The sequence below is a fragment of the Heterodontus francisci genome, chromosome 8 (assembly GCF_036365525.1).
Source record: "Heterodontus francisci isolate sHetFra1 chromosome 8, sHetFra1.hap1, whole genome shotgun sequence".
In the NCBI taxonomy this organism is placed as follows: Eukaryota; Metazoa; Chordata; class Chondrichthyes; order Heterodontiformes; family Heterodontidae; genus Heterodontus; species Heterodontus francisci.
The window spans coordinates 4,473,375-4,499,396 of record NC_090378.1 but is presented as its reverse complement, the minus strand read 5'-3'; the positions used below and the strand labels follow the sequence as shown (position 1 = coordinate 4,499,396).

General features: G+C 46.5%; 1 protein-coding gene across 1 annotated transcript; it reads right to left on the bottom strand.

Moving 5' to 3' along the window:
* Positions 1 to 25,001, bottom strand: LOC137373156 (uro-adherence factor A-like). The gene is made up of 8 exons (XM_068038014.1): positions 24,974 to 25,001; positions 20,844 to 20,951; positions 19,902 to 20,065; positions 16,403 to 16,649; positions 16,161 to 16,242; positions 14,979 to 15,040; positions 5,151 to 10,845; positions 1 to 325 (listed from the first exon to the last, which is right to left on the bottom strand). Exons 1-7 carry the CDS (start codon positions 24,999 to 25,001, stop codon positions 5,183 to 5,185), a joined length of 6,354 nt encoding a protein of 2,117 aa, XP_067894115.1. The 3' UTR covers positions 1 to 325; positions 5,151 to 5,182.
* Between the last annotated feature and the right edge of the window lie 1,021 nt (positions 25,002 to 26,022).

The following is a 26,022-nucleotide window of genomic DNA, read 5'->3' as shown; positions in this document are numbered from 1 at the left end:
CATAACAGAACACAAATTATAAGAGACAATGTACCAATTTTGCATTTCCAGGCAACGACGTTAGCCCACCAACAGAGTGACAGTGAGGAATCCCTGCTGGGTTCTGTCAGTGGTCACAATTCCAATGTTGGAAGGATGAAGAGGGAAGAAGTGCTCTTTTCAAAGCAGTCACAGAGTCACTCAGGAGCCAGGAGAACCTACAGCAAACGGGACTACGAGCGGAGGTGTGCTTGTGCATGTTCCTGCTGCTCTGGGTTAGATGATCCACCAGACAGTCTGGTGCCCCGAGTGTCTCCCTTTCTCTGCCACAGCGTTGAAATACCACCTGGAATACAAACAGCCAATGTTGGAAAGCTGACGGGAAACGAAACACAAAAAGAGAGGTGGATTTCAGTTATATGGAGAGACTGGAGAAGCCGGGATTGTTCTCCTTAAAGCAGAGAAGGTTAAGAGGAGATTTAATAGAGGTGTTATAAGGGGTTTTGATAAATTATATAAGGAAAAATTGTTTCCAGTGACAGGAGGGTCAGTAACCACAGGGGACAGATTTATGGTCATTGGCAAAAGAACCAGAGATGAGGAGAATTTTTTACACAGTGAGTTGTTGTGATCTGGAATGCGCTGCCTGAAAGGGCGGTGGAAGCAGATTCAATAATAACTTCCAAAAGGAAATTGGATAAATACTTGAAGGGAAAAAATTTACAGGACTATCAGGAAAGAGCAGGAGGAGTGAGACTAATTGGATAGTGCTCTCAAGGAGCCAGCACAGGCACAAGGGAAAGAATAGACTCTTTCTGTGCTACAAGACACTATGAAAAAATTTGGTGCTATCGCACAAGTACCATATTCTCACAGGGCATTGGTTATACATGCTCCCCAAATAAGCCCTCATATTGCACCATGTATCACATGCCATGGCTGTTAACCACGGCTCAATGTCTTTATTGCTTCTAAGTCAGAGGTTAAGGTTCCAACCCAGAAACATGAGCAAATAATCCAGGCTCACATTCCACATCAGTTTCAAGGAAGTGCTGCACTGTCAGACGGTCAGTACTGAGGGAGCGCCGCACCGTCAGAGGGGCAGTACTGAGGGAGTGCTGCACCATCAGAGGGTCAGTACTGAGGGAGCACCGCACTGTCAGAGGGGCAGTACTGAGGGAGTGCTGCACCATCAGAGGGTCAGTACTGAGGGAGCACCGCACTGTCAGAGGGGCAGTACTGAGGGAGTGCTGCACCATCAGAGGGTCAGTACTGAGGGAGTGCTGCACTGTCAGAGGGTCAGTACTGAGGGAGTGCTGCACTGTCAGAGGGGCAGTTTGAGGGAGTGCTGCACTGTCAGAGGGTCTGTACTGAGGGTGTGCTGCACCGTCAGAGGGTCAGTATTGAGGGAGCGCAGCCTCTTGGAGGTTCAGTACTGAGGGAGCACCGCAGTCAGAGGGGCAGTACTGAGGGAGTGCTGCACTGTCAGAGGGGCAGTATTGAGGGAGTGCTGCACTGTCAGAGGGGCAGTATTGAGGGAGCGCTGCCTCTTGGAGGTTCAGTACTGAGGGAGCACCGCACTGTCAGAGGGGCAGTACTGAGGGAGTGCTTCACTGTCAGAGGGGCAGTACTGAGGGAGTGCTGCACTGTCAGAGGGACAATATTGAGGGAGTGCTGCACTGTCAGAGGGACAATATTGAGGGAGGGCTGCATTGTCAGAGGGGCAGTACTGAGGGAGTGCTGCACTGTCAGAGGGTCTGTACTGAGGAAGTGCTGCACTGTCAGAGGGTCTGTACTGAGGGAGTGCTGCACTGTCAGAGGGTCTGTACTGAGGGAGTGCTGCACTGTGAGAGGGTCAGTACTGAGGGAGTGCTGTACTGTCAGAGGGACAGTATTGAGGGAGGGCTGCATTGTCAGAGGGGCAGTACTGAGGGAGTGCTGCACTGTCAGAGGGTCTGTACTGAGGGAGTGCTGCACTCAGAGGGGCAGTACTGAGAGAGTGCTGCACTGTCAGAGGGGCAGTACTAAGGGAGTGCTGCACTGTCGGAAGGTCAGTATTGAGGGAGTGCTGCATTGTCGGAGGGTCAGTACTGAGGGAGTGCTGCACTGTCGGAAGGTCAGTATTGAGGGAGTGCTGCACTGTCGGAAGGTCACTATTGAGGGAGTGCTGCATTGTCGGAGGGTCAGTACTGAGGGAGTGCCACACTGTCAGAGGGGCAGTACTGAGGGAGCGCTGCACTGTCGGAAGGTCAGTATTGAGGGAGTGCTGCACTGTCAGAGGGGCAGTATTGAGGGAGTGCTGCACTGTCAGAGGGGCAGTATTGAGGGAGTGCTGCACTGTCAGAGGGGCAGTATTGAGGGAGTGCTGCACTGTTAGAGATGCAGTCTTTCAGATGAGATGCCTGCCCTCTCAGGTAGATGTAAAAGATCCAAAGATTTTGGTACAAGATTTCCAAGAGCAGGGGAGATCTCCCCAGTGTCCTAATCAAATATTTATCCCTCAACCAAGATCTCTAAAATTAAATTAATCTGGTCATTTTCACATTGTTGTTTGTGGGAGCTTGCTGTGTACAAATTGGCTGCTGTGTTTCCTAAATTGCAACAATGACTGCACTTCAAAAATTATTTCATTGGCTGTAAAGTGCTTTAAGACATCGTGAGATGGTGAAAGGTGCTGTATTATTGAAGGCCTATCTTTTGACTATTTACAAACTTTCCGTGGTATATTGAATGATGAATTTGGAGTGCAGCCTAACTGGGAACATTTCCTTGTTCCCAGCGTGCTGTTGCTCAATGTAACATCCAGTTGAGAGTTGTGCTTGGTTCCTGTTGACTATTCAAGAGTATTTGAATAAAGTTCAGGTCTGAAGCTCAGCTCATGACTGAACAGATCAGCTCCTGTTCTTACACTGAATGAGTTTGAATTCTCAGTGTAATTCTCATCTGCAGGCTGGTTGATTTCACACTGTGAGGTTCTCCCAGTAGGTCGCTGGATTTACTCTCAGCTCTGAGTCTTCCCCAGGTACCTTCAGCTCTTTAATTGGGGGTTTATGAATTCTGTTTACTTGGCTGAGTTTTAGTTCCTAAATGTGCAACTTTTACAGCATTGAAAATAAGAGCTGCACAGAAAGCACAAAACTAGTGTGTGTGTGTGTATGTGTGCGTGCTGTGTGTATGCGGTGTGTTGGTGCGCGGTGTGTGTGTGTGTGTGCGGTGTGTGTGGGTGGGTGGTGTGTGTGTGTGTGCGGTGTGTGTGGGTGGGTGGTGTGTGTGTGTGTGTGTGGGTGGGTGGTGTGTGTGTATGCGGTGTGTTGGTGCGCGGTGTGTTGGTGCGCGGTGTGTTGGTGCGCGGTGTGTGTGTGTGCGGTGTGTGTGTGGTGTGTGGGTGGTGTGTGTGGGTGGGTGGTGTGTGTGTGGGTGGGTGGTGTGTGTGTGTGTGTGGTGTGTGTGTGTGTGTGGTGTGTGTGGGTGGGTGGTGTGTGTGGGTGGGTGGTGTGTGTGGGTGGGTGGTGTGTGTGGGTGGGTGGGTGGTGTGTGTGGGTGTGCGGTGTGCGGTGTGTGTGGTGTGTGTGTGGTGTGTGTGGGTGGGTGGTGTGTGTGGGTGGGTGGTGTGTGTGTGTGTGGTGTGCGCTGTGTGTGTGTGCGGTGTGTGTGTGTGTGTGTATGCGGTGCGTGCTGTGTGTGCGGTGCGTGCTCTGTGTGTGCGGTGCGTGCTGTGTGTGTGCGGTGCGTGCTGTGTGTGTGCGGTGTGTGTGTGTGTGTGTGTGTGTGTATGCGGTGCGTGCTGTGTGTGTGCGGTGTGTGTGCGGTGTGTGTGTGGGTGGTGTGTGGGTGGTGTGTGGGTGGTGTGTGTGTGTGTGTGTGTGCGGTGTGTGTGGACCCGGAGACACAAAGGAGGCATAAAAGGTCTGAGAGTTGGGCCAGGAGTCTGTTCCTTTGTCTTAAAGGAAAGGAACTCCTGGGATGAGAATTTTGTGAAAGAGGAGCGATTGAGTAGAATGGGTTACTACTCTCCCAAGTGTAGAAGAATGAGAGGTGATCTCATTGAAATGTATAAGAATGAGTGAGTTTGACAGGATAGATGCTGAGAGGCTCTTTCTCCTGGCTGCAGATTCTAGAACTAGGGGGTCATAATCTCAAGATAAATGGACAGCCATTTCAGACTGGGATGAGGAGAAATGTCTTCACTTAAAGGATAGTGAATCATTGGAACTTTCTACCCCAGGGAGCTGTGAATACTCAGACGTTGAGTATATTCAAGACTGAGATCAATAGACTTTTGGGCACTGAGGGAATCAAGAGATTTGGGGATAGTGCAGGAAGGTGGAGTTGAGACAGATGATCAGCCATGATCTTACTGAATGGTGGAGCATGCTTGAGGGGCTGAATGGCCTACTCCTGCTCCTATTTCTTATGTTCTTATCTTGGCCCAGAATTGATGTGTAAATGGGATTCCCGATGAACTGTGGAGAAGGAGGAACTCCTAAGAATCCCAGGGGCTTGAACATTTTGTCGAGGTGGTGACTGGGACAGGACCCCATTGATACGTCTGATATATTACACAGGAAAGTTTCTTTTTTTCCATTCATTCATGGATGTGAGCATCACTGCCAAAGCAACATGCATTGTCCATTCCTAGTTGCCCTGGAGAAGGTGGTGGTGGTAGGCCGTCTGCCTGACAACTGACTAACTGGCTAGGCCACTTCAGTTAAGAGAGAGAGCACCAGTGTGAAAGATAAAGCTGGAAAGCAAGAAAGAGAGGAAAAGAAAAAGAGTAAAATAAAGCAGGACAGAAGGAATTGAATTTTCATTGCACCTTTCACAACTTCAAGGCATTGCAAAACACTTTGCAACCAATGAAATATCTGTTGAAGTGTAGTCACTTGTAATATTGAAAACACAGCGGCCGATTTCCGCATTGGAAGATCCTGCAAACAGCAATGTGATAATGACTGGATAATCTGTTTTTAGTGATATTGGTTGAGGGATAAACATTGGCCCCAGGACATTGGGGAGGACTCCCCAGCTCTTCTTCGAAATAGTGGCCGTGGGATATTATATGTCAACCTGAGAAGGCAGACGGTGGAAGCCCTCCTGAGAATGAATGACAGACGAGCACGGAAACTTGAGGGCACTAGTTTTAAATTAAGCGTTAAACTTTCAGGACGTACCATTGATGTTACTGGGGATGTTCCCCTGGTGGTCAGGTTAGGTTGTGGTTTGGCCGAGCCTCCAGTATTGCTGGAAGCGGCTCACCATCAGTTTCTGGCTGTGGCAATGTACCGTAAACATCACCTCGCCGCTGGGCTGCAGGATTCAAACAAATCACGTGGGCGGCCTCCGAGGTCTTGTTGGTCTCTGGCTGGATCTTGGTCGAGACCATGCTGTGGCTCTGGTTGGAGAAAGTCGTTCCTGTGTCTCCATCGCCGTATGACGGTGACCTGGCAGGTTTGTCTCCAGCAGCTCCCACAATGTTGGCCTCTCCGGTTGCACACTCTGGGTTCCTCATCACTTCCTCGAGTGCATTTAAGCGCATCAGGGCCTCGGAGCAGATCGGGTCTGTATCCAGGATGCTCCAGTGTCCTACAGATCGCTGTGTGGGAATGTTGAAGCTGCTTTCCATCTCGCTGGCAGAACATCCTCGGGGTGCCTTTCCTCTTATTGTTGCCTCATTCCGGCCGTGCTCAGTCTCTGGATCCTGCAGTTCTTCCATTGCTTCCTGGCTTTTAGTGTCCTGCACTGTGCGGTAATTCTGGGTGCCCACTATTGTCTCCCTGCCCTGTGTTTCTAACCCTGGCGCCCTGCCCTGTGTCTCTAACCCAGGCGCCCTGTCCTGTGTTTCTACCACTGCCTCCCTGTCCTGTGTTTCTACCACTGCCTCGCTGCCCAGTGTTTCTACCACTGCCTCGCTGCCCAGTGTTTCTACCACTGCCTCCCTGTCCTGTGTTTCTACCACTGCCTCCCTGTCCTGTGTTTCTACCACTGCCTCCCTGTCCTGTGTTTCTACCACTGCCTCCCTGTCCTGTGTTTCTACCACTGCCTCCCTGTCCTGTGTTTCTACCACTGCCTCCCTGTCCTGTGTTTCTACCACTGCCTCGCTGCCCAGTGTTTCTACCACTGCCTCGCTGCCCAGTGTTTCTACCACTGCCTCCCTGTCCAGTGTTTCTACCACTGCCTCCCTGTCCTGTGTTTCTACCACTACCTCCCTGTCCTGTGTTTCTACCACTACCTCCCTGTCCTGTGTTTCTACCACTACCTCCCTGTCCTGTGTTTCTACCACTACCTCCCTGTCCTGTGTTTCTACCACTACCTCCCTGTCCTGTGTTTCTACCACTACCTCCCTGTCCTGTGTTTCTACCACTGCCTCGCTGCCCAGTGTTTCTACCACTGCCTCCCTGTCCTGTGTTTCTACCATTGCCTCCCTGTCCTGTGTTTCTACCATTGCCTCCCTGTCCTGTGTTTCTACCACTACCTCCCTGTCCTGTGTTTCTACCACTGCCTCGCTGCCCAGTGTTTCTACCACTGCCTCCCTGTCCTGTGTTTCTACCATTGCCTCCCTGTCCTGTGTTTCTACCATTGCCTCCCTGTCCTGTGTTTCTACCATTGCCTCCCTGTCCTGTGCTGCTACCAATATTTCCCTGACAGAGGTTTCTGCCTCTGCCTCTCTGCCCTCTGATTCTGACTCAGGATCCATGTCCTGGGTTTCTAACCTTGGATCATTAATCTGAAATTCTTCAACACCCTCCCTGTCCTTTGTTTCTGGCACAGGCTCCATGTTCTGTATTTCTAGACCATGATCCTTGTCTTGAATTTCAGTCAATACTTCCATGTCCAGCGTTTCTGACACTGTTTCTGGATCCTGTGTTTCTGACACTATTTGCTCATCCTGTGCTTCGGCCACAGTTTCCTGATCCCGTATTTCTGACACTATTTTCCTGACCCCCATGTTTGACACTGTTTCCTGGTCCTGCGTTTTGGACACTGTTTCCTGGTCCTGTGTATCTGACACGGTTTCCCTGACGCCCGTGCCTGACACTATTTCCTGGTCCCATGTTTCAGACATTGTTTCTTTGTCCTGCGTTTCTGACACTGCTTCCTGGTCCTGTGTATCTGACACGGTTTCCCTGACCCCCGTGCCTGACACTATTTCCTGGTCCCATGTTTCAGACATTGTTTCTTTGTCCTGTGTTTCTGACACTGCTTCCTGGTCCTGTGTTTCTGACCCAGGATCCCTGTCCTGTGTTTCTGACACTGTTTCCCTGTCCTGTGTTTCTGATCCAGCCACTCTGGCTTGTGTTTTTAACTTAGGCCCCCTGTCCTGTGTTCCTGATCCAGGAGCCCTGTCTTGCATTTCTAACCCTGGATCCTTGATCTGAATTTCTGCCACTGTGTCCACATTCTGTGTTTCTAAACCAAGATCTCTGTCCTGTGCTTCTTCAACACCTTTCTTGTCCTGTGTTTCTGGCACAGGCTCCATGTTCTGTGTTTCTAGACCAGTATCCTTGTGTTGAGTTTCAGTGAACATTCCCCTATCCTGTGTTTCTGGGTCTTGTATTTTTACCATAGTTCCCCTGGCCTGTGTTTCTGACACAGTTTCTGGGTCCCGTGTCTCTGACACTGGTTCCCTGTTCCGTGTTTCTGACACTGGTTGTTCATCCTGTGTTTCTGACACTGTTTCCCTGCCCTGTGTTTCTATTATCATCTCCCTGTCCTGTGTCTCTGACACTGTTTCCCTGTCCTGTGTTTTTGACAATTTTTCCGGGTTGCATATTTCTGATACTGTTTCTCTGTTCTGCATTTCCAGCACTGTTTCTCTGTCCTGTGTTTCTGACACTGTTTCCTGGTCCTTTGTTTGTGATACTGTTTCCCTGTCTTGTATTTCTAGCACTTTTTCAGCCTCCTGTGTCTCTGACACTGTTTCCCTGTCCTGTGTTTCTACTATCGCCTCCCTGTCCTGTGTTTCTACTATCACCTCCCTGTCCTGTGTTTCTACTATCACCTCCCTGGCCTGTGTTTCTGCCACTGTTTCCCTGGCCTGTGTTTCTACTATCACCTCCCTGGCCTGTGTTTCTACTATCACCTCCCTGGCCTGTGTTTCTACTATCACCTCCCTGGCCTGTGTTTCTGCCACTGTTTCCCTGTCCTGTGTTTCTATTATCACCTCCCTGTCCTGTGTTTCTAATACTGTTTCCTCATCATGTGTTTGTACCATCATCTCCCTGTCCTGTGTTTCTAATGATTCCCTGTCCTGTGTGTGCACCACGACCGTCACCCTTTGCATTACTAACCTTTCCCCAACTCTTTCTACTTTATTTTCAGCTGCTAGTTCAGCTATTCCTACATTAGTCTCGATGGCCTCTGCTGCAGTATGGCCCATAGCTACCGCCGCTTTGGGCTCTGCCACTTTATGTCTCTCAGCCTCAGGATCCTCCCAACAATCCCTGGGCTCTGAGCCGCTGAATCCTCGGACTGCCTCGGGGCCACCTTCAGCAGCTTTCGCCAATGGCGTGGCCTCTGGTGTCAAATGTCCCAAATGTTTCTCTGATTTTCCCATTTCACTTTCTTGCTTTGCCCTGACTTCTGTTACCTGATTTTCTGTACCTGAGTGCTCTCCCTCAAGGAGCAGCTGCGAGCCTATTGTGCGTTTCAGTGGGTGGGTTTCAGTCTTAGTTCCCAAATCTGCCTCGTCATCTTGTAATTTCACCCCTCTCTCATCTTCCTGCCTGATCCCTGCAAATGAGTGAGTTTCAGCATCATCTGTTAAAGCTTCCAAATCTTCTTTCATCTCCACTCCTTTTATTTCCTGGTGGCCAGATTCTGTTTGGCTTCGTTTGCCATCAATTAGCGAGCAGACTTCACTGTGTGTCACAAAACCTGCCACCGTTTCCTGCACTTGTACTTGTAAATCTCCATCCATTTTGTCATCAGTTTCTTCACTTCTCCCGGCCTCTAAGGTCAGACATCTCAAATCCAACTCCCCATCATTTCCTCCTGAACCTGCTTCCATTAACCTCACTTCACGATTCTCAAACTTGCTTGCGGGAGCAGACATGTCCTCTTTGGTATCAGAATCCCTTTCTGTCTCTCCTGATTGTATTTCTGGACCGGTTTCAGGAGCAGCATCTGAGTTTATCATAATCTGCCCTGGTTGTGCTTCAGATGCCACATTGAGAGCTGGAACTTTCAGCTCTGCCCTAGGCTCAACAATCAGAGATGGTGGCTCCATTGCGTGAATATCTTCTTCATGGCTTCCCATCTCCATACTTGCAGTTTTGGAATTTTCCTTAGAAACAGCCTCTTTGTTTACTTCAAAGTCTACCCCAATCACCTTGTCTTCCATTCGTTCTTCCAATGAATATACAATGCTTACTCTATCTTGACCTTCAGAAGGGATCTGTTCCAGATCACTAACCTTCACCTCAGGATTACTTCTGCTACCTTCCTGGTAACTTCCAATTGGGAAGAAGCCCTTTCTTAGCTCGTCTTCATCAATAATCTCCAATCCTTTTCCCACTGGGCCATTCTCTACTGGATCAATGTCAGCCCTGGGAAGGTCTCGCAATATTCTGATCTTAGAAGCTCCTTCAGGATCTTCATTGCTCTGAACCAATTCCCACTCACACTCCTGACGTTTTGATACTGACCCCTCGGTGAGTTTTCCATCATGTGCTTCATAAACTTCTCCAATATCTACAGCACTCAATTCCAAAACTTCTAATCTCATGCCACTCGTCTGCTCTTCTGATTCTGCTCCTTTGCAAGTTTCATTCTCCAGCTCTGGAGTGACTCTGGGTTTCCATTCCATGCCTTCCAATTCCATTCTGGAAATGCCTGTCTGATCTATAGTAGCTCTTTCCCATTCTCCAGTTGCCAGCACTGGACTAAGGAGCTTACTTGCCGTTCCATCATCCATTTTCTCAAGTTTGAATCCCGCTATCACAATAGATGCCAGCGTTTCCTTGTTATCCTCATTTCCAGTTTCTAAATCATCGGAAGAGGATATTGTTTGACTCAGGTTTTTCTCCTGTTCATGCTTTATTACAAATCCCTCTTGTTTGAAACTAGCTTCCTCCTCCCCGCTTCCTCCGACATTGAGGATGGACCTCAGCACTGGGCTGGGTGATTTTACTCTTCCAGCTTCCTCATTTCCTACATATTCCCTTTCTTCCACATCAGGACCTGCCTCAGACACTCCCAAACTCAGTAGTCGCGCTTCAGACAGGATCGTACTCACCGCTGACACGCTCTGCTTTGCATTCTCTGGTGCACCCTGAGCTTCCACATTGTCTACTACATGTGTGTGTTCCTCAGATTTTGCAGGGTTCGGGTCTGTGGGAGATTCCCCCTCACTGATTGGTGTAACCAGCCTTTGATCTGCAGATCTTGAATCCTCTGTGTCTCCAACTCCTCTGCCTTGCCTTCCATCTCCATCTGATGTGTTCACACCTTTGATCTTCCTGTCCTTTTCTTCAAGGAATCTTCCTCCTCCTTCTTCTGTTTCTTGTTCTGCTGGTGCTGCCCAGTCCAAAAGTACTTCCTCATTCTCAAAGTTTGCTTCTTTTGCATTCCTGGGAAGCCCTTCCGAACTCTCAATCTGTCCTGCTTCGTCATTCCGAAAGGAATTGGCAGTGTCTTCACTCCCAGTGATCTTCACTGTCCCTTCTCCCACCTTGGAATCTTCAACGTCTGCAACTGGATCGTTGCATCGGTGTGTGAACCCTTTCACTTCCAGTGTTCCTGTTGATTCCCCAGGATTTACAGATCTTTTTGATACTGGATTTGTCAGTTTCTCTGTTGTCACTCCCACTGATGGGGGCACATCAGTCGAGATCACTCCCGTGTCCTGTGTGACTGATGGGATCTCATCTGAAACAAATTACAGAATGTTGGAATGTTACATAAAATGGCCATTTTACCATTTCTACAATTTACAACAACAACTTGCATTTTTATAACACCTTCAACCTGGTAAAAAATCCCAAGGTGCTTCACTGGAGCTATAATCAAAATTTGACAGTGAGCCACATAAGGAGACATGAGGGCTGGTGACCGAAAGCTTGGTCAAAGAGGTAGGTTTTAAGGAGTGTCTTAAGGAAGGAGAGAGAGAGGCAGAGAGCTTGAGAGGTTTAGGGAGGGAATTCCAGAGCTTTGGGCCCAGGCAGCTGAAAGCATGGCCGCCAATGAAAATTGGGTTGTTCAAGAGGCCAGAATTGGAGGAGCGCAGAGATCTTGGAGGGTTGTGGGGTTGGAGGAGGTTACAGAGATAAGGAGGGGCAAGGCCATGGAGGGATTTGAAAAAACAGATAAGAATTTTAAATTAGAGGGCAGGAGAGTGGGACTAGCTGAGTTGCTCTTGCAGAAACCGAGCACAGACACAACAGGCTTAATGGCCTCATTCTGTGCTGTAACCATTCTATGATCTAGGTATTGTTGGACCAGGAGTCAATGTAGGACAGTGAGCACAATGGGTGATGGGTGAACGAGAATTGGTGTGAGTTAGGATACGCACAGCAGATGAGCTTCAGTACCATTAGCAACTCCTCAGATACTGAGGCAGTCCATATCCATGTCCTGGACAACATTCAGACTTGGGCTGATAAGTGGTAAGTTATATTCGTGCCACACAAGTGCCAGGCAATGACCATCTCCATCAAGAGAGAATCTAACTATCTTCCCCTAACAGTCAATGGTATTACCATCGCTGAATTTCCCACGATCAACATCCTAGGGGGGGTTACCATTGACCAGCCACATAAATACTGTGGCTACAAGAGCAGGTCAGAGACTGGGAATTCTGCAGGGAATAACCCACCTCCTGACTCCCCAAATCCTGTCCACCATCTACAAGTGCAAGAACAAAAGGGCAGTAATAGGGATTTTAATAACCCCAATATTAACTGAGATAGTTTGAGTGTGAAAGGAATTGAGGAAGCAGAATTCTTGAGGTACATTCAGGAGAACTTTTTTGCCCAGTGTGTAGCAAGTCCAACAAGAGAGGGCACAGTTTTAGACTTAGTTTTAGGAAATGAAGATGGGCAGGTGGAAGGGGTGGCAGTGGGAGAGCATTTTGATGGTAGTGATGATAATTATGTCAGTTTTAACAAAATTATGGAAAAGGACAGAGATAGAACAGAAGTTAGAGTTCTCAATTGGGGCAAGGCCAATTTCACTAAACTGAGGAGTGATTTAGCGAAAGTGGACTGGAAACAGCTACTTGTAGGTAAATCAGTATCAGGACAGTGGGAGGCATTCAAAGGGGTGATTCAAGGAGTTCAGAGTAAACATGCTCCCACAAAGAAAAAGGGTGAGGCGGCCAAATCTAGAGCCCCATGTATGTCAAGGAGCCTAATGGGTAAGATAAAGCAGAAAAGGAAAGCTTATGCCCGACACCGAGAACTCAATACTACAGAAAGCCGAGAGAAGTACAGAAAGTGGAGGGTGAAATCAAAAAGGAAATTAGGAAAGCAAAGAGAGGGCATGAAAGAATATTGGCAAGCAAAATCAAGGTGAACCCAAAGATGTTTTATCAATACATCAAGAGTAAGAGGATCTGCAGGGCTACGGACCAAATGCTGGAAGGTGGGATTAGAATAGGTGGATCGTTTTTCGGCCGGCAGCTCCAATACTCAAGAAGCTCAACACCATCCAGGACAAAGCAACCTCAGGATTACTTCCTGTGCCACGTGTTAGTGAGTATAGGAACAGGAGAATAGACCAGATGAATGCGTGGCTGGAGAAATGGTGCAGGAGGGAGGGATTTAGATTCCTGGGACATTGGGACCGGTTCTGGGGAAAGTGGGATCTGTACAAGTGGGACGGGTTACACCCAGGCAGGACTGGAACCAATGTCCTCACAGGGGCGTTTGCTAGTGCTGTTGGGGAGGATTTAAACTAGAATGGCAGGGGGATGGGAACCTGAGTGAGGAGACTGAGGAGGAGGAAACAAGGATAGAAACAGAAGACAGGAAACAAAAAGACAAAAGTGGAAGGCATAGAAATCAAAGGCAAGAAACAAATAGGGCCATAGTGCGAAAAAATGCTAAGATGACTAAGAATGTTAAAAAGACAAGCATAAAGGCATTGTGTCTCAATGTGCAGAATTAACCGTGTAAATAAATGTAAATGAATATGATATAGTTGCGATTACGGAGACATGGCTGCAGGGTGACCAAGGATGGGAACTGAACATCCAGGGGCATTTAATATTTAGGAAGGACAGGCAAAAAGGGAAAGGAGGTGGAGTAGTGTTAGTAAAAGAGGAAATCAATACAATAGTGAGGAAGGATATTAGCTCAGAGAATCCTGATGTGGAATCTGTATGGGTGGAGCTAAGAAATACCAACGGGCCGAAAACATTGGTGGGATTTGTATATCGACCCCCAAACAGCAGTGGTGATGTAGAGGATGGCATTAAACAGGAAATTAGAGATGCATGGAATAAGGGTGCAACTGTAATTATGGGTGACTTTAATCTATATATAGATTGGGCAAACCAAATTAGCAGTAATACTGTAGAGGAGGAATTCCTGGAGTGCGTACGTGATGGTTTTTTGGACCAGAACAAGCAGCAAACCTGAGGATTGGGAGCAGTTTAGAATTCAGCAAAGGAGGACAAAGGGATTGATTAAGTAGGGGAAAATACAGTATGAGAGCTTACAGAGAACATAAAACTGACTGTAAAAGCTTCTATAGATGTGAAGAGAAAAAGATTGGTGAAGACAAATGTGGGTCCCTTACAGACAGAAATAGGAAAATGTATAATGGGGAACAAAGAAATGGCAGACCAATTAAATACATACTTTGGTTCTGTCTTCACAAAGAAGGACACAAATTACCTTCCAGAAATGTTGGGGAACATAGGGTCTAGTGAGAAGGAGGAACTGTATGAAATCAGTATTAGTAAGGAAATGGTGTTAGGGAAATTGATAGAATTGAAGGTCGATAAATCCCTAGGGCCTGATAATCTACACCCCAGAGTACTTAAGGAAGTGACCCTCGAAATAAAAGATGCATTGCTGGTCATTTTTCAAAATTCTATCTACTCTGGAACAGTTCCAACAGATTGGAGGGTAGCTAATGTAACCCCACTATTTAAAAAGGGAGGTAGAGAGAATACAGGGAATTCTAGACCAGTTAGCCTGACATCAGTAGTGGGGAAAATGCTAGAGTCCATTATAAAAGATGTAATAAAGCACTTGGAAAACAATGACAGGATCGGACAAAGTTAACATGGATTTACGAAAGGGAATGTAACCAGTAGAATAGATCAGGGAGAACCAGTGGATGCGGAGTATTTGGACTTTCAGAAGGCTTTCGATAAGGTCCCACATAAGAGATTAGTGTGCAAAATTAAAGCACATGGGATTGGGGTAAGGTACTGACATGGATAGGGAACTGGTACACAGACAGGAAACAGAGTAGGAATAATTGGCTATTTTTCCGAGTGGCAGGCAGTGACTACTGGGGTACCGCAGGGATCAGTGCTAGGATCCCAGTTATTCACAATACATATTAATGATATAGATGAGGGAATTAAATGTAATATATCCAGGTTTGCAGACGACATAAAGCTGGGTGGGAGTGTGAGCTGTGAGGAGGATGCAGAGAAGCTCCAGGGTGATTTGGACAGGTTGAGTGAGTGGGCAAATACATGGCAGATGCAGTATAATGTGGATAAATGTGAGGTTATCCACTTTGGTGGCAAAAACTGAAAGGCAGATTATCTGAACGGCGATAGATTGGGAAAGTGCAGCGAGACCTGGGTGTCCTTGTGCACCAGTCACTGAAAGTAAGCATGCAGGTGCAGCAGGCAGTTAAGAAAGCAAACGGTATGTTAGCCTTCATAGCGAGAGGATTCAAGTACAGGAGCAAGGATGTCTTGCTGCCATTATACAAGGCCTTGTTGAGGCCACACCTGGAATATTGTGTGCAGTTTTGGTCCCCTTATCTGAGGAAGGATGTTCTTGCTATGGAGGGAGTGCAGCGAAGGTTCACCAGACTGATTTCTGGGATGGCAGGACTGACGTATGAAGAGACATTGGGTCCAATATGCTTGTATTCGCTACAGTTTAGAAGAATGAGAGGGGATCTCATAGAAACCTACAAAGTTCTAACAGGACTGGACAGACTAGATGCAGGAAGGATGTTCCTGATGGCGGGAGAGTCCAGGACCAAGGGTCACAGTCTAAGGAAAAGGGGTAAACCATTTAGGACTGAGATGAGGAGGGATTTCTTCACCCAGAGAGTGGGGAACCTGTGGAATTCTCTACCACAGAAAGCAGTTGAGGCCAAATCATTAAATACATTCAAGAAAGAGCTATATATAGTTCTTAGGGCTAATGGGATCAAGGGATATGGGGAGAAAGCGGGAACAGGTTACTGAGTTTGGATGAACAGCCATGATCATATTGAAGGGCGGAGCAGGCTCGAAGGGTCGAATGGCCTACTCCTGCTCCTATTTTTCTGTTTCTAACCTGCTTTATTGGCACCCCATCCACAACCTTCAATATTCACTCCCTCCACCACCAATGAACAGTGGCAGCAGTGTGTACCATCTACAAGATGCACTGCAGCAACTCACCAAGCCTCCTTCAACAGCACCTTCTAAACCTATGGCCTCTTCCACCTAGAAGGACAAGGTCAGCAGATGCATGGGAACACCACCACCCGCAAGTTCCCCTCCAAACCACAGACCATCCTGACTTGGAACTATATTGCCATTTCTTCACTGTCGCTGGGTCAAAATCCTGAATTCCCTTCCTAAGAGCACTGCGGGTGTACTGCAGCAGTTCAAGAAGGCAGCTTACCATCACCTTCTCAAGGGCACTTAGGTATGGGCAACAAATGCTGGCCTAGCCAGCGTTGCCCAGGTCCCATGAAACAAATTTTTAAAAAGCTGAAGATTGCGCAGGGTGCAAGTTGGGAGACCAGCCAGGTGTGTGCTGGAATAGTCAAGATTGGAAATAATAAAGGCATGGATGAAGGTTTCAGCAGCAGATGATCTCAGCCAGATGCAGAGACTGGTGATGTTACAGAGGTGGAACTAGGTGGTCTTGAGGTCATTTATAGATATACTGCTGCAAGCTTCACAGTTAATTTCCGTCAGATTTTTCCCATTACATTTTGTTGATTAACAATCCATTGTGTCCTCCCTCTCACCAGGAGCAATGCCACGGGCTCACCGAGAGCCTGTACCAATTATGGCTTTCAGGTGGGCGGGGGCAGCGGATAGTTGGACTAGGGCACTCAGATGCAAATCAGACCCTATTTTAAAGCCAGACATTATCTCTTTATTTTTGTCATTGGATTATAAATCAAGAAAGGACTTGCATTTCTATTGAGACTTTCACAATCCCTGTTTGGAGTGATACCACAACTCCCTGTCAGAGTGGAGATGATTGGTTAATTTCCCCACCAATCATGCCTGAAGACCACACAGCTGTAGGTTTTGCCGGGATTGGTTTTACGCACTTAATTTGCATTCTGTAACTGCATTTTGTTGGGGAAATAATCCTGCTTCTATTGAGAGATTTTCCTGTAGTTTCAGTCATGAGTTCTGTTTGCTGTTTGGTGAGTAAATGGGCTTTCTTTATGGTTAACAAAGAGTCAACTTTGGCTGATCTTTGTCCTGAACTCCACTTTCCCGCCTGCTCCCCATATCCCTTGATTTCCTGAGAGATCAAAAATTTTATCAATCTCAGCCTTGAATATACTCAATAAAGAACCCTCTGGGATCAAGAATTCCAAAGATTCACTCACAATCCTCTGAGTGAAAAAATTTCTCCTTATCTTAGTCCTAAATGATCGACCCCTTATCCTGAGACGGTGTCCCCAGGTTCTAGATTCCCCAGCCAGAAGAAATAATCTCTCAGTGTCTACCCTGTCAAGCCCCTTCAGAATCTTGTATGTTTCAATGAGATCACCTCTCATTCTTCTAAACCTCAAAGAGCATAGGCCCAATTTCCTCTCATCATAGGGCAACCCTCTCATCCCAGAAACCAACCTAATGAACCTTTGCTGTACTGCCTCCAAGGCAAGTACAACCTTCCTTAAATACCACCACCCCCCACCCCAACTCCATCAGCCCTTATCATGCGTATTAACTTTTTGGGTGGCACCTTATCGAGAACAGGGGAAGGTCCGCGAGCATGGTGGTTAAGAGTGAGAGAGAGTGCTGCAAGCGGAAACCAAGAAAAAAAAATCAAGGAGTGATGTCACAGGAAAGTGGTAACTAATTGGCTAGAGAGTATTTCTCTTTTGCTCTCGGGCAGTCTTTCAAATTAGGATCTGGAAAATTAATAACCTCAATCAGGGTGAATATAACTGAGTGAATTAATAAGAGCAGGAGCACAGAGCAGGTATAGAGACATTAATTAATATTAATAGTTTAAATATCTTGGCCAACCACGTCCAAGCTGCTTCAGTTCAAGTTCAGGATTTCTGAGCTTGCAGGGCAGCTGGAGTCACTGCGGAGCATCAGGGAGCAGGAGAATTCCTAGATCGTACTTTCCAGGAGATGGTCACCCAACAAGCTGTAAGAGGCCAACATTTGCTGTCCATACCTAACTGCCCTTAACAACTGAGTGTCTTGCAAGGCCATTTCAGAGGGCATATAAGAGTCAACCACATTGCTGTGGGTCTGGAGTCACATGTAGGCCAGACCAGATAAGGACGCCAGATTTCCTTCCCTCAAGGACATTAGTGATCCAGACAGTTACATGGCACCATTACTGAAACGAGCTTTCAATTCCAGATTTTTATTAAACAATTGAATTTATGGGTGCCAGGGTACATACGAACATATGAATTAGGAGCAGAGGTAGGCCATTCGGCCCCTCCAGCCTGCTCCACCATTCAATAAGATCATGGCCGATCTGTTTGTGTTTCGAATTCCACACTCCCATCTACCCCCGATAATCTTTGATTCCCTTGTCTAACAAGAATCTATCTCCCTCTGCCTTAAAAATATTCAATGGCCCGGCCTCCCACACCTTCTGAGGCAGAGAGTTCCAAAGTTGCACAACCCTCTGAGAAAAAAAAATTCTCCTCATCTCTGTCCTTAAAGGACGACCCCTAATTTTAAAACAGTGCCCCTCGTTCTGCACTCACCCACAAGAGGAAACATCCTTTCCACATCCACCTTGTCAAGACTGTTCAGGATCTTATAAACTTCAATCAAGTCTCCCCTCACTCTTCTAAACTCCAGTGAAAACAAGCCCAGTCTGTCTAACCCTTCCTCAGAAGACAACCCACTCATTCCTGGTATCAATCTAGTAAACCTCCTCTGAACCACCTCCAACACATTTACATCCTTCCTGAAATAAGGAGACCAATGTTGTACACAGTATTCAAGATGTGGTCTCACCAATGCCCTGTATAACTGAAGCATAACATCCCTACTTTTATTTTCAATTCCTCTCGTAATAAAGGACAGCAGTTCATTAGCCTTCTTTATTACTTGCTGTACCTGCATACTAACTTTTTGTGACTCCTGCACTAGAACAACTAGATCACTCTTCACCTTGGAATTCTGCAGTCATTCTCTGTTTATGTAATACTCTTTTTTATTCTTCCTGCCAAAGTGAACAACTTCACAATTTCCCACATTATACTCCATCTGCCAGATTTTTGCCCAATCACTCAACCTATCTAGATCAGTCTGCAAGCTCCTTATGTCCTCTTCACAACATACTTTCCTACCTATCTTTGTGTCATCTGTAAATTTAGCTACCATGCCATCGCTCCCCTCATCGAAGTCATTGATATAAATTGTAAAAAGTTGAGGCCCTGGCACAGACCCCTAAAGGACAATTTATTGGAGTCTTTTGAAGGAGTAAACTGCGCCGTGGATAAAGGGGAGCCCATTGATGTACTGTATTTCATCACATCCTGCCACTCAGAAAAGGACCCATTCATTTATGCATACTCTGTTTTCTGCCAGCCAGCCAATCTTCTATCCATGCTAATATGTCACCCCCTACACCATGAGCTCCTACTTTGCGCAATAACCTTTTATGTGGCACCTTGTCAAATGCATTCTGGAAATCCAAATACAGTACATCAACGGGCTCCCCTTTATCCACAGCGCACTTTACTCCTTCAAAAGACTCCAATAAATTGGTTAAACATAGAGTCATACAGCACTGAAACAGGCCCTTCGGCCCACCGAGTCTGTACCGACCAACAACCACACATTTATACTCTTCTTTGGCCTCCTTGTCTCGAGAGACAATGGGAAAGCACCTGGAGGTGGTCAGTGGTTTGTGAAGCAGCGCCTGGAGTGGCCATCAAGGCCAATTCTAGAGTGACAGACTCTTCCACAGGTGCTGCAGATAAAATTGGTTGTCGGGGCTGTTACACAGTTGGCTCTCTCCTTGCGCTACTGTCTTTTTTCCTGCCAACTGCTAAGTCTACAACTACTAATCCTACATTAATCCCATATTCCCTACCACATCCCCACCATTCTCCTACCACCTACCTACACTAGGGACAATTTATAATGGCCAATTTACCTATCAACCTGCAAGTCTTTGGCGGTGGGAGGAAACCAGAGCACGTGACGGAAACCCACACGGTCACAGGGAGAACTTACAAACTCCACACAGGCAGTACCCAGAACCAAACCCGGGTCGCTAGAGCTGTGAGGCTGCAGTGCAAACCACTGCGTCACATAATTTCCCTTTCACAAAACCATGCTGACTATTCCTGATTATCTTGAGTTTTTCCAAGTGCCCAGCTTTAACCTCCTTAATGATTGATTCTATCACCTCCCCATGACATACGTCAAGCTAACTGGCCTATAGTCACCTGTTTTCTGCCTCCCCGACTTCTTGAATAGAGGGAATATTTGCTACTTTCCAGTCTGATGGAACTTTTTCAGAATCCAGCATATTTTGAAAAATTAACACCAATGCATCGACTACCTCATTAACCACCTCATTTAGGACGCTAGGACCGGGGGACTTGTCAGCCTCCAGCTCCATCAGTTTGGTCAGTACCGCTTCCCTAGTGATTGTAATTTCACCAAGTTCCTCTCTTCCTTCCACCTCCTGAATTACAGCTAATACTGGAATGTTTTTTGTATCCTCTATAGTGTAGACAGAAGCAAATTATTTGCACAATTCTATGTTTTTTCCTTAAGTTTGATGCTTACCTTAACATCTTTAGTTAATCACGGATGGTGGGTCCTCCCCTTAGAATTGTTCTTTATAGCAGGAACATACTTATTCTGAGTATTCTGAAATATCCCCTTAAATATCTGCCACTGTTTCTCTATTGATCTATCTCCTAGCCTAGTAACCCATTTCACTTTAGCTAGCTCAGCTTTCATGCCCACATTGTTGCCCTTATTCAAGTTAAAAATACTAGTCTTAGACCCTCTCCTCTCTTTCAAACTGGATTTAAATTCAATCATATTGTGATCGCTGCTACCTAGAGGTGCCTTTACTTTGAGGTCATTAATTAATCCCATCACATTACACAAAATTCCAAGTCTAATATAACCGGCTCTCTGGTTGGTTTCAGAACGTGCTGCTCTAAGAAACTATATCGAAAGCATTCTATGAACTCCTCATCCAGGCTACTATTGCCAATCTGATTTTTCCAGTTTATATGAAGATTAAAATCACCCATGATTATTGCTGATCCTTTATCACAAGCACCCAATATTTCTTCTTGTATATTTCGTCCTACATTGTGGTCACTGTTCGGGGGCCTGCAGACCACTCCCACTAGTGACTTCTTTCCCCTACTATTCCTCATCTCCAGCCAAACCGATTCTACAACCTGATCTCCTGAACCAAGGTCATCTCTAACTATTGCATCAATGCCTTCCTTGAATAACAGTGCTACCCCTCCACCTTTACCTGGCTCCCTATTCTTCTTGAATGTCATATACCCCTCAATATTCAGGACACAGTCCTTGTCATCCTGCTGCCACGTCTCCGTATTGGCTATCAGATCATCTTTATTTACTTCAATCAGTAAAGCACATCACTGAGAGGATGGAGGATATTCTGCAGGGGGAAGGGAGAGAACCAGAAGCAGTATGAACAAAGAACAAAGAACAGTACAGCACAGGAACAGGCCATTCAGCCCTCCAAGCCTGCGCCGATCTTGATGCCTGCCTAAACTAAAACTTTCTGCACTTCCGGGGTCCGTATCCCCTCTATTCCCATCCTATTCATGTATTTGTCAAGATGCCTCTTAAACATCTCTATGGTACCTGCTTCCACCAACTCCCCCGGCAGCAAGTTCCAGGCACTCACCACCCTCTGTGTAAAGAACTTGCCTCGCACATCCCCTCTAAACTTTGCCCCTCTCACCTTAAACCTATGTCCCCTAGTAACTGACTCTTCCACCCTGGGAAAAAGCTTCTGACTATCCACTCTGTCCATGCCGCTCATAACTTTGTAAACCTCTATCACGTCGCCCCTCCACCTCCGTCGTTCCAGTGAAAACAATCCGAGTTTATCCAACCTCTCCTCATAGCTAATGCCCTCCAGACCAGGCAACATCCTGGTAAACCTCTTCTGTACCCTCTCCAAAGCCTCCACGTCCTTCTGGTAGTGTGGCGACCAGAATTGCACACAATATTCTAAGTGTGGCCTAACTAAAGTTCTGTACAGCTGCAGCATGACTTGCCAATTTTTACTCTATGCCCCGACCGATGAAGGCAAGCATGCCGTATGCCTTCTTGACTACCTTATCCACCTGCATTGCCACTTTCAGTGACCTGTGGACCTGTACACCCAGACCTCTCTGCCTGTCAATACTCCTAAGGGTTCTGCCATTTACTGTATACTTCCCACCTGCATTAGACCTTCCAAAATGCATTACCTCACATTTGTCCGGATTAAACTCCATCTCCCACTTCTCCGTCCAAGTCTCCAACCAATCTATATACTGCTGTATCCTCTGACAATCCTCATCACTGTCCGCAACTCCACCAACCTTTGTGTTGTCCGCAAACTTACTAATCAGACCAGCTACATTTTCCTCCAAATCATTTATATACACTACAAACAGCAAAGGTCCCAGCACTGATCCCTGCGGAACACCACTAGTCACATCCCTCCATTCAGAAAAGCACCCTTGCACTGCTACCCTCTGTCTTCCATGACCGAGCCAGTTCTGTATCCATCTTGCCAGCTCCCCTCTGATCCCATGTGACTTCACCTTTTGTATCAATCTGCCATGAGGGACCTTGTCAAAGGCTTTACTGAAGTCCATATAGATAACATCCACTGCCCTTCCTTCATCAATCATCTTCGTCACTTCCTCAAAAAACTCAATCAAATTAGTGAGACACGACCTCCCCTTCACAAAACCATGCTGCCTCTCGCTAATAAGTCCATTTGTTTCCAAATGGGAGTAAATCCTGTTGCGAAGAATCCTCTCTAATAATTTCCCTACCACTGACGTAAAGCTCACCGGCCTATAATTTCCTGGATTATCCTTGCTACCCTTCTTAAACAAAGGAACAACATTGGCTATTCTCCAGTCCGCTGGGACCTCACCTGTAGCCAATGAGGATGCAAAGATTTCTGTCAAGGCCACAGCAATTTCTTCCCTTGCCTCCCTCAGTATTCTGGGCGAGATCCCATCAGGCCCTGGGGACTTATCTACCTTCTTGATTTGCAAGACGCCCAACACCTCCTCCTTTTTGATAATGAGATGACTGAGACTATCTACACTCCCTTCCCTAGGCTCATCATCCACAAAGTCCTTCTCCTTGGTGAATACTGATGCAAAGTACTCATTTAGTACCTCGCCCATTTCCTCTGGCTCCACACATAGATTCCCTTCTCTGTCCTTGAGTGGGCCAACCCTTTCCCTATTTACCCTCTTGCTCTTTATATACATATAAAAAGCCTTGGGATTTTCCTTAATCCTGTTTGCCAATGACTTCTCATCACCCCTTTTAGCCCTCCTGACTCCTTGCTTAAGTTCCTTCCTACTGTCTTTATATTCCTCAAGGGATTCGTCAGTTCCTAGCCTTCCAGCCCTTACGAATGCTTCCTTTTCCTTTTTGACGAGGCTCACAATATCCCGCGTTATCCAAGGTTCCCGAAACTTGCCAGACATATCCTTCTTCCTCACAAGAACATGCTGGTCCTGGATTCTAATCAACTGACGTTTGAAAGACTCCCACATGTCAGATGTTGATTTACCCTCAAACAGCCTCCCCCAATCTAAATTCTTCAGTTCCTGCCTAATATTGTTATAATTAGCCTTCCCCCATTTAGCACCTTCACCCGAGGACTACTCTTATCCTTATCCACAAGTACCTTAAAACTTATGGAATTATGGTCACTGTTCCCAAAATGCTCCCCTACTGAAACTTCGACCATCTGGCCGGGCTCATTCCCCAATACCAGGTCCAGTACGGCCCCATCCCTAGTTGGATTATCTACGTATTGTTTCAGGAAGCCCTCCTGGATGCTCCTTACAAATTCTGCCCCATCCAAGCCCCTAGCACTAAGTGAGTCCCAGTCAATATAGGGGAAGTTAAAATCACCCACCACTACAACCCTGTTACCTTTACATCTTTCCAAAATCTGTCTACATATCTGCTCCTCTACCTCCCGCTGGCTGTTGGGAGGCCTGTAGCAAATCCCTAACATCGTGACTGCACCCTTCCTATTCCTGAGCTCCACCCATATTGCCTCGCTGCATGACCCCTCCGAGGTGTCCTCCCGCAGCACAGCTGTGATATTCTCCTTAACCAGTAATGCAACTCCCCCACCCCTTTTACATCCCCCTCTATATCGCCTGAAGCTTCTAAATCCTGGAACATTTAGCTGCCAATCCTGTCCTTCCCTCAACCAAGTCTCTGTAATAGCAACATCATAGTTCCAAGTACTAATCCAAGCTCTAAGTTCATCTGCCTTACCTGTTATACTTCTCGCATTGAAGCAAATGCACTTCAGACCACCAATCCCGCTGTGCTCCGCAACATCTCCCTGCCTGCTCTTCCTCTTAGTCCTACTGGCCTTATTTACTAGTTCCCCTTCATTTATTTCACTTGCTGTCCTACTGCTCTGGTTCCCACCCCACTGCCACACTAGTTTAAACCCTCCCGAGTGACGCTAGCAAACCTGGCAGCCAGGATATTTGTGCCCCTCCAGTTTAGATGCAACCCGTCCTTCTTGTACAGATCCCACCTGTCCCTGAAGAGATCCCAATGGTCCAGATATCTGAAACCCTCCCTCTACACCAGCTGTTCAGCCACGTGTTTAGCTGCACTATCTTCCTATTTCTAGCCTCACTGGCACGTGGCACAGGGAGTAATCCCGAGATTACAACCCTAGAGGTCCTGACTCCTGATGTAGTGGCAATAATGGAAATGTGGCTTAAAAATAGTGAGAACTGTCGCTTAATATACAAGGATATAAAGTGTTCAGAAAAGATAGAGGAGAAAAGGGAGGTGGGGTGGTACTGATTAGGGAAGACATTGTAGTGTTGGAAAGAAGGGATGCCCTTGAGGAGGCAAAGACAGAATCCATTTGGTCAGAGTTGAGAAGCAAATCACGCTACTGGGGTATTCTATTTGCCTCCAAATAGTGAGAGAGGAGCAAGTCTGCAGGGCAATCACAGCGATGTGCAAGAACTATAGAGTGATATTGGGGGACTTTAATTACCCAAATATTGATTGGGATAATTTTAGCATAAAGGGCGAAGAGGGGGAGGAATTTCTTTTTTTTTATTTGTTTGTGGGATGTAGGCATCGCTGGCTAGGCCAACATTTATTGCCCATCCCTAATTGTCTTTGAACTGAGTGGCTTGCTAGGCCATTTCCAAAGGCATTTAAGAGTGAACCACATTGCTGTGGGTCTGGAGTCACATGTAGGTCAGATCAGGTAAGGACGGCAGATTTCCTTCCCTAAAGGATGTTAGTGAACCAGATGAGCTTTTACAACAATCAATAATGGTTTCATGGTCATCATTAGACTAGCTTTTAATTCCAGATTTATTAATTGAATTCAAATTTTACCATCTGCCGTGGTGGGATTCAAAACCATGTCCCCAGGGCATTAGCCTGTACTCTGGATTACTTTTCCAATGACCACTATACCACCGCCTTCTGAAAAGTATTCAGGAGAACTTCCTTGATCAGTATGTTCTCAGCCCAACTAGAAAGGAGGCATTGCTGGATCTGGTGCTGGGAAATGAGCTGGGCCAAGTGGACCAAATGTCTGTGGGGGAGCACTTGGGTAAGAGTGATCATCTTATCATAAGGCTTTAGATTAGTTAAGCAGAAAAGCAAGAAACAAAATAAGGTAGAATTTCTAGATTGGCAGAGGGCTAATTTTAATGCAGTGAGAAGGGATCTAGCCAGGGTAGAATGGAATCAAAGACTGGCAGGAAGAGCTGTATCAGAACAATGGATGCTCTTTAAAGAAGAGTTGCTTCAGGTACAGGCTAAGAACATTTCAAAAATGGTGAAAGGTAAAGAAACCAAAAACAAGGCTCCTTGGATTTTGAGTGAGATAGAGATTATGATGTGATTAAACAAAGGGGAGGTGAAGCAGAAATTAAGACTGGCGAAGAGAAAATATGAGAATAGAATGGCAGTCAACTGAAAAGGGAACCCAAAAATCTTCTACTGGCAAGTAAATAGTAAGCAGGTAGTAAGAGGTGGAGTGGTATATGCTTAGAGATGCAGGGCAAGGTTAATATACTTAATGAGTACTTTGTATCAGTATTCACTAAGGAAGTGGAATCTGACAAATATTGAGTGAAGCGGAGAGGGTAGAGGAAATGGATAGGGTAAAAATTGAGAGGGGGGAAACAGACTAAAAAGACTGGCTATGCTTAGGATAGATAAGTCACCTGGTTCAGATGACTTGCATCCCAGGTTGCTAAAGGAAGTGGGGATGGAGATAGCAGAAGGGCTTGCCATAATCTCCCAATCTTCCCTGTATATGGGGGAGGTGACAGAGAATTCGAGAGTGGCAAATGTGACACCCTTATTCAAGAAAAGGTATAAGGACAGCCCGAGCAACTACAGGCCAGTTAGATTAACATCAATGGTGGGTAAGG

Excerpts from the sequence above, each read along its gene's own strand:
- LOC137373156 (XM_068038014.1), bottom strand. The coding sequence starts at position 25,001 with ATGGTTTTGAATCCCACCACGGCAGATG. Across the intron at positions 20,952-24,973 it reads GAATCCCACCACGGCAGATG|TAAATAAAGATGATCTGATA; the intron begins GTAAAATTTGAA and ends TACTGATTGAAG. Across the intron at positions 10,846-14,978 it reads TCCTGCCATCCCAGAAATCA|ATGAGATCCCATCAGTCACA; the intron begins GTCTGGTGAACC and ends AATTTGTTTCAG.